The 9,222-nt window shown below is 41.5% G+C and overlaps 1 protein-coding gene across 6 annotated transcripts in view; it reads right to left on the bottom strand.

Annotated features, from left to right (window-relative positions):
- ANKS1B (ankyrin repeat and sterile alpha motif domain containing 1B) overlaps positions 1-9,222 on the bottom strand; it is a 1,028,517-nt gene that overhangs the window by 668,235 nt on the left and 351,060 nt on the right. For all 6 annotated transcript variants that reach the window (XM_023509216.1, XM_023509217.1, XM_012801222.2 and 3 more), the window contains exon 10: positions 8,076-8,241. In XM_023509216.1, coding sequence (XP_023364984.1) covers positions 8,076-8,241 — 166 coding nt within the window. The remainder of the gene's footprint in view (positions 1-8,075; positions 8,242-9,222) is intronic.

The raw sequence follows: 9,222 nt of genomic DNA, 5'->3' as shown, positions 1-9,222 counted from the left end.
CATAGTTTGTTGATCCATTCGTGGATCGATGGGCACTTGGGCTTCTTCCATGACCTGGCAATTATGAATTGGGCTGCAATGAACATTCTGATACAAATATCTTTGTTGTAATGTGATTTTTGGTTGTCTGGGAATATACCTAATAAAGGAATTGCAGGGTCAAATGGCAGGTTTACTTAAAACTTTTACTGTTGGCTGTTCTTCGTGTTCGTTATAGTATTACAAATGAGCAGGACTTCAACAGATTTAAAGATTCATGCTCATGATCCAGTAGAAAAGGACAATGAAATGTCCAAGAGATGGAAAGAAGGAGGGCAGGGGTCAAATGCTGGAGAAGGTGGCGTCCTGAGAACAGAGGATGGAGCCAGTGTTGGACAGGAGAAGGGAAATTCCTCCATTCCAACAGGAGGAGAAGCGAGAGGACGGCTCCAGGCAGTTGTGTTAATAAACTGAGTGGAGAGAGTTTACAAAGTTCCATCTGATAACTTCTCTGTTCTTTCTGAACATAAATATGAGGCCATCTGCCGAGAGTGAGAGGCAAGGTAGGGGAAGTATCTGAGGTTTGAGCAGAGTCACAAGAGGAAGGATGGAACAGACTGTGAAGGACTGTGGCAAGTCCATTGGAATTTAATGAACATGAATTTGAGAATTAATGAATGTTTACCTCATTATTAGACATTACAAGAGGAATTCTCTATCAAATACGATCAATTACAGGAGAAACTGTCTATCTGACAGGATCCATGATATCATAAAAAGCCCATCTACGCATATCATCAATTTAACACTAGTTCATTATATTTTTAGAAATCTGCAATTCATGTTATTCACATAAAGAACAAGCAAAATTGATTGGATGGGAGAAAGCGAATAATATTTTTCGTTTGGAATGTTGTTTCTCAAATCTAACAGCTTCCACCAACTTGAGCTAATTGCGATGATTACATTTTCAAGTTGGTAGACCGTCCGCATCCACGGAGGATGTGGTCCATTTCCCAGGATTTCACTTCTGGTCTTCCTGCTCTAGTTTCCCCTCTCTACTCCTCTGTCAACTAGCACTGGGTTACACATTCTCCTTGTAAATATCTGCTTTAATAAATGGCTACAGTAGCATCGATCACAGAACAAATGCCAAATAAATCATTACTCGTTGGATAAAAATGGTTCTCATCAGGAAGGCCAGTATTTGTATGTAAAAGAATACTTCCAAGGGGCTCAAGAATTGTTTGCGCTCTTAAATGAGTTAAACATACCCACAGAAATCATGTTGACATTGCCCACTTGTTTAGCAGAGATAAACATTAGTTCTGGTCCAGTGTGAATTCTTTTCATTTCAAAATTATGGCATTCGGATTAAGGAAGCGTCAGCATTTCAAAAAATATTTAGGTGTAAACGAGTGACAGAATCAGCCTCAGACATTCCAACATATTTCAAATATTGGGAAGGTGGAGTAGAGGGTGGTGGATTATCCTCCGGGTGACATTTTCATTTCAGGTTAACCACAGTCCAGTAAGCACATCAGCAAATAGAACGGAGGTAAGTCAGGACCACACTAGTCCGCATGCAGCTATCAAATGGGCCCTTTTCTATCAGAGTTCCTCTGTTCTCTCTCAACAGGACTGAAAACAGACTTCACTGGCGGTGTCGTAAATTCCTCATTCATCAAAATGGATTTATTGGACATCCATAGTGTGCAAAGCCTGTACTAAGTGATTCGAAATAACAGGTTGCCTAGTTACCATAAAACAGAAAAAAATTCCTGGGAAGGTTAAAATTAAGCGAAAGAGAGACTTAAAAAAAAATAAAAAACATCTTCATGCCATCCGACTATTTCATAAAGGCTTTTACTGCCATTACAGCTATTTTCCTAAAGATAATATACATTCATTCATGTAATTATTTATTCATTTATACAACTGAGGCACTATGATTGCACAGAGTCCTTTGCTGAGCAAATAGGATTCCATACCGATTGCCTAGATGTGGGTCTTAGCAAATTTGCCAACCGAGTACTGCACTACTCTTGATCTTTAATGAGCTCAGTATTTCAGCAATACCATTCTTTACTCCGTATGACATCTGTAGTCATCGAGGCATTAGTGAAATGCTTCTTGGAAAAAAGTCTCCTTTACTTCCTGGCTGAAATCTAAGGTTGCTGCATATAGATCTACCAATAAGTTGCTTTCACACTTTAATTGCAAATATGATAGCTATTGTCTTGGGGTTAAGATGAGACCTGTTTGAGCTCATCTAGTTAATAAATACAAGAAGAGACTCCGAAAGGGAACTTCACTATGATTTCCCAAGAAAATTGATGTTGTATAAACATGCTTGGCATTGCCAACCACAAAGCAGACCCCCAGGTGCTCAGCCTCTGAGACGAGCAGGCCAGGCTGGTTCTGGTCTGGACTCAGAGGCCTCAGCATACTTGCTGGCCTCCCCCAAGTGAAAATCGAATTTGTATGCTTAGTGACAGTCCCTGGGGCTGCTGTAACAAAGGACACTTATCCTTCAGCATCTTCAGGGAAATGGGTCCAGGAGCTCCCAAGGATACCAAAATCCATGGATGCTTAAGTCCCTTCTTAATGAATTTACCGTGATTACCTCTATAAAACTCATTATCTCCAAATTCTCTAAATGAAGTCATACTCTAAGGGATTGGGGGTTAGGAATCTTTTCCAGCAAGCCTTCATTCACATCCCTCCCCTTCTAGCCTCACGGAGTACCTCCTGCTTACCTCACTCACTGTGGTACTACCTTTTATTCTAACACATTCTAACCTCCTAAATGTCAAGACTCCTACCTTTCAGTTTCTCCTGCAGCATTTTATTTAGCACAATGTCTAGAACAGCGGAGGCACTCAAAAAAATGTTTGTTGAACGGATCAGGAACTATTCAATGTGAGGGCCTCCAAAAGGCTGATGTGCACCAAGAAATGTCTCCACATCCCTAAATCCTATCTTTAGGCAATAAAGGACTTAGTAACAAAGTGAATACAGTGTAACGCCAACAGAAGTCTGTAACTTCCTGGAGTCCATCAGCTCAGTTCCTTGGCCCTGAGGGGGGATTGCAAAGCTAGGTGTGAGTCATGAGGTACTAGTCACAGCAGTGTGAGAGGCCTGGATGTAATCAGACTGATGCCAAACCTAAGCTGTGCGTTAATGAAATCAACAGGGAAAAGCACAAACTATGTCCTCACCCAGCCAGAAAAGAGACAGTTATGTTGATGCTCTTTTCTGCATCCTTCGGCGAGTAGGGAGGGCAGTGCCATGGGGATTGCTCGCTAAGCTTCCAGATAAAATTGAACAGAAACCACTCTGATCTACATTCATCCCTATTTCCATAATTAAAAAATAATATAAAGCTTCTATTTTAATTCCGGACTCCCTCACCTCTAGAATTCACAATCACAGCCCAAAGTGCAAAGACTACTGATCATTCTGAATTAAGCCTGGGCCAAAGGAGCAAACTGACTTCTTCTATCCTAAATCAAAGTGATCAAACACAATTGGGAGTATCACAAATCCACGTGAGTTAACTCTTACCCCATTAAAGCAACAACAAAACAGCTCAGGCATTGTAAGAATTTGTATTGTCCAGAAGTGGCTGCAAGAATATGTTCTTGCTGGGTGCAGTGGCTCATGCCCATAATCCCAGCACTTTGGGAGGGCAAAGTGAGGGGAGTGCATGAGGCCAGGAGTTCCAGACCAGCCTAGATAATACAGTGACACCCCCTTTCCAGAAAAATGTTAAGAAATTAGCTCAGTGTAATGGCATGTGCCTCTACAGTAGCTACCTGTAAGGCCATGGCAGGAGAATCACTGTGGCCTAGAGGTTATGGTGAGCTATGATCATGCCACTGCAACCCAGCAAGACCCTGTCTCAAATTAACGAATAAATAAAAATTCAAAATTTTTAAAAATAATGACTTCCTAGAACATGGCTTCAGTTAACACTCTCCCACCAAGTGGAAGCAGGAATTAAATCCTCTCCACTTAGATACAGGCAGGCTCTTGAGGACAACAAAAAGGATCTTGCCTTCCAAGGTTAAGTCATAAAGGTAATGCCGCTTCTAATTCATTCTCTTAGGATACTTGCTCTTAGAATCCCGTTACATACCATGAGAAAATTCAAGTAGGCCGTGCCAGCCACATAAGTGAAAACCTTGAGAGTAGATCCTCCAGCACCTGGTCAAGTTCCCCCCAGTTGACACCACTTGGAACAGAGACAAGCTCTCCCCTGCCAAGCCCTCCCCATATTATAAATTTATAAGCAAAGACAAACAAACAATCCAAAAACCAACTTGTTGTTTTACTCACTAAGTTTTGGGGGTTATTTGTTAGCAGCAACAACACCAGAACAGATTCTGATAGAAATGGGAGTTGCCAAAACAAAACTCTGAAACATGTGGCGTCAGTGCTGAGCTTGGGCAGCCTGCAGAAGCCAGACGGGCCTCCGAGCCACAGGCTGAAACACAAAATAAAGGACCGAAGGAGAAAATAGGGACCTAGGAGAAAGCAGATGAAAACTTAAAGGAAGGAAGGTGTAACTAGAAGCCGAAAACAGGGACTCTTTTCTCTCCACAGTCTTTTTCTTAGATGTGGTCATTTACCCATGGCAACATCCAAGACTCGTTCCCTTGCTCTCCCTCTGTGCATGGGCCAAGAAGAGCCCATGTGAGCAGGCAGTGAGCTGACGGCCCTCTACCAGCCAGGAAGAGAACCCTCCCCAGAACCCGGCCAAGCTGGCACCCTGCAGATTTCCAGCCTCTGGAGCCATGGCATGATAAAAATGATACAGCTTCCCCCTGGTTCTGTGGAATGTTCACTTTCAGAATGTAGCCAGTGCATCTGGAGGAAACCCAGGCAGGGGGCAGGAAAAAAGGCCCCTTGCCTATAGTCTTAGCCAAGTTCTCAGTTTTAAAACCAGTACCAACTTGCCAGACACGTGGGTAAACTATCTCAAAAGTCACCCTCTATTCCTCAGTTGAGCAGTCCCAGATCAAATGATATGGCTCAGGCAAATAATACAGTGACACCCCCTTTCCAGAAAAAGGTTAAGATATTAGCTCAGTGTAATGGCGTGTGCCTCTACAGTAGCTACTTGTAAGGCCATGGCAGGAGAACCACAGTGGCCCAGAAGTTGGAGGTTATGGTGAGCTATGATCACGCCACTGCAACCCAGCAAGACCCTGTCTCAAAATTAACAAATATATAAAAATTCAAAATTTTTAAAAATAATGACTTCTTAGAACATGGCTTCAGTTAACACTCTCCCATCAAGGGGAGGCAGGAATTAAATCCTCGTTTCTCCCTGACAAACGAAACCCCCCTAACTTGCAGATATGTGAGCAAAATAAAAGACTAGTCGTCAGTATGTTTCTGGGTTCGTCCATAGCAATAGATGACTGATCCAGGCTTTGTGTCCTTCATGAAGTCCTCACATCCTCTCAAACCTATTTCCTGGCAGTCCCTTTGGGGTAAGAGATACGGGACAAGGTTACTTTTGATTCCTGGGAAGGGTATAGCCCTTGGAATGTCAGACCTATGAAAGAAATATTTTATATTAGAGTCTCCGGGCCGGGCAAGCACAGAGATTTGTGCTCGGTGTTCTAACCCATAAAGGTCTCGAGCACCAAAGTCCAACAGTGGGTTTAGCAAATTCTCTCAGGACAAAACAGCGCTGTGCTGATTTCCTGCCCTCGCCCAAGTTTTAGCCTGATTATTCTGTACTAACGTGCTAATGAAAAGAAGGTCCTAATTCAGATGTGATTCCACTTATATAATTTTCTCGTCAGCATTTTGATGCTTTTAAGAAGTTTTTCTTTTCTTCATTTTCATCCAGCACTTCTATTTGTTTTCAGCAGGAAAGTTTAATCTCAGCCTCATCGACATTGTTACCTGGGTGTGTGTCTTTTTTTTGTCTTGGTATCCTCAGCATTCAGAATTGCGCCTGGCAAATGTAGGCACTCCGTTAGTTTTTAACTGCTTGATGAATAAAGCAGTTAAATCCCATCCAATTTTTCCTTCCTTCCTTCATCCCTCACCCTGGATCTTCCCTCACCCCCTAATTAAAAGTCCTTGACATTTTTTCAGGTATATTTTCCTGCATCGCCTCCCGCTATCGCACGGAAGAGTTCCCATTCTGATCAACTTCCATGGCTTGGGGCGACCATCATTTTCGTTTTCCATGTCTACTGTGTCCCTCCATATTCTTTTGCCTTTATCCAAAATCTGCTGCTCGTCCGAAGTTTATGTTATCCTGTTATAACATTCTTTTCCTGATTTTAGTGCTATCATATATGGACTTCTGCATTTCTTTAGAGATTCATCCCTAAAAACATTTCTACTCTATCTGACCCCCTGATAAAGTACAGCATGATATCAGAAGAACCCAAGTTGGACAACTCAAGTTCCAATCACAAATCCATCCCTTATTAACGTATATACAACTTTGGGAGGCGACCTGACAATCCAGTGCCTCAGTTTCCTCATCTATAAGATGGGAATAATATTAGGACCTCACAGAATTATAAGAATTACAATAAATAATGCATACAGAATACATAAAATGGTATCAGCCAATAAATTCTAACCACTTTCATTACTATGCTCTTATCTCATCCTAAAAATCTTCCTTCTGCCTTTCATGATTCATACCACGCTCTAGCCTCAGTAATGCTCAACAATCTATTAGTTCATCTCCATGAAGTCTCCTAGCCTATTATCTACAATGGCTTTTCTGAATTTTACTTTAACCCTTCTCAAGATCCAGCACTTCCTTTCAGCCAATGACCTTTTACCTCAACCCCAAACCAAATCCATTTGGAAATACATATTTCAGAATTTCTTTATGTTCCTCAGCACAGTCTCTCCACTCTCTGGTCTCGGGGGCACCAATGCCCGTGCTTTCTTTAACCAGCTCAGTCTTAATTTCTACCCATTCTGTTCTGTCTTTTCACCCTTGGCCTTCAATAACTTGCTCCACAACCAAGTTCCACCAAGCTCTAAACTTGACCACGTCTTACTTACCCCAAACTATACTTGCCATTTCCATCTGGAACCTGCATTCTTCTTACATCACTCTCGTCCCTTCTCTAATCTGTATTCTCTACTTCTATTTCATTATTTCCCCCCATTTCCCAGTGTTTTACCGTGAACTTCCAGAAAGACGCTTTTACCACATCCCTTCTAAAATGTATCATTCAAAAGTAAGCAGCAAAGGGATTGCTCCCCCTCCCCAGGCCTCTCTTTAGAACTTTTCTTACAACCCCCCTGCAGCACTGAAGATGCTAACCTCTCATTTGGAACTTCCCTCTTTAGCTTTCTTGTAATTACCCTGCGTTCTTTCTCTAAGGTGGTGCTGGAGGAATGGAAAGCAAATGTGGCGGCAATCAAAAATCCGTTTGCCAGAAGAGGCTCCACCACTTACTGACCTTACGTCAGCCACAGCTCCAATGTCATGATCAGTAAAATGGAGATATTCGTCTTGCTTTGTTCACTAGTTTTTTTGTCTGTCTGTCTGTCTGTTTGTTTTTATTGAATGGTAACTATGTCCATGAATGCACTTCTGGGGTACAGTGTGGGGTTTTCACACACAATCCGAAACACTTCCATCAAACTGGTTAACATAGCCTTCATGTCATTTTCTTAGTTATTATTTTAAAACGTTCACATTCTACTCTTAGAAAGATTCACTTGTACCCTTGTAAGATAAACCTCAGAAGTGATCCCTCCAATCCTCCTCCCTCCACTAGTTTTTAATGTGAATAAATAAAATAATGAACCTGATGATGCCAAAATAGCCAAAGTAGCTAAGTACATTTTGAGAACTTGGAAATAGGTAAGATTCAGAAAAGTATATAAAAAGATTTGTTACCAAACCAGCTATGGGGTCCTGGAGGATCCCAAGCTCAGGTATAAAGCAAAATGAGATATTTGTCTTGCAAAAATGATTCCTGGGAAAGCACCGAGGCACTTTCTTTTTGATCACATGGTGGAAAACCTAAATATTAACAATGGATCTTCACATACCCCCATGCATATTAAATTGGTCTGATGGTAAGAAATATTACCAGTTCTTGGGGAAGGTGCCCTTGCGATTTCTAAGGAACAAGGTTTCTTTGTAACAGCTGTGTCCATGAGATCACATAGAAAGTTCTCATTTTCTGACGGAAATGGATCCAGAGAAGCAGATGGCATGATTTCCATAGTGTAATTTCTCTTCTTTGGATAGGACTCCTGAAAAGAAGAAAAAATTAAAACAGCTTTGTGATAAAGACAGAGCCTTGTTTAATTTATAAAAACCTGAAGAGATAATTAGGCTGATGGGTTCTTCCAAAAGTAATTGAGAGCTAATGATTCATCCGTTTGAACAAGTTATATGATTGAGTAACCCCAATATCACTGGTGATGTTTTTAGACGGGTCTTTATAATTTAGTTCCCTGAAACGTACGACTGAACTAGTAAAGGTCTCGCCCCTCATTTGTGGTACAGTATTATCTGGCTGAGGCACAAACCGTTATTTAACTACAGGCAGTCTCCATGTTATAAATATCTGACTGACATAGAAATTGCACTTTTGAACAGAGGCTAGCTCATGTAGTAGGTCTATGTACCTGCTCCAACTTACATACAAATTAAACTTATGACCAAGCCCACAGAAATGACCTTGTTCATCACCCAGGGACTATCTGTAATCAACCGTCATTCTCAGGACTGTTCATTACCCAGGGACTATCTATAATCAACTGTCATTCTCAAGACTCTCCTCTTTTGCCTGCCTCCTAGAGATAGCCATGGGACTCTACTTTGACCAGTTAGATGTAAGGGAAGGTTGACTAAAAAGGCTTCTGGAAAAAATATTTTTCCCCAGAAAATAAGCATATAAGGAGGCTCTTATAGAACCAAAGCCATCCTAGGCTCCTTTCTGGATGAAAGCTTTGATCTCCGGAGCTGGGGCAGGTATTTTGTGACTATGAGGCAAGAAGCCTAAGATCAAAAAGGTAAGAAGTCAAGAATGAAAACAGAAGGACGAAAAGAGCCTGGGGCCTGGATGATACCACTGAGCTGCTTACATAGACCCAGAATCAGTTTCTCCAGGCTTAAGTAATAACATTTCTATAGTTTGAGCCATTACTAATTGGATTTTCTGTCACTTAGTGTTAAAAGTATTACTATCGGGGGCGGAGCCAAGATGGCGAACTGCAGCCAGCTTTTTA

Source organism: Otolemur garnettii, unplaced genomic scaffold, assembly GCF_000181295.1.
Source record: "Otolemur garnettii isolate 467f Iridium unplaced genomic scaffold, OtoGar3 scaffold00007, whole genome shotgun sequence".
Classification (NCBI taxonomy): domain Eukaryota; kingdom Metazoa; phylum Chordata; class Mammalia; order Primates; family Galagidae; genus Otolemur; species Otolemur garnettii.
This window is presented reverse-complemented; position numbering and strand designations above follow the sequence as displayed.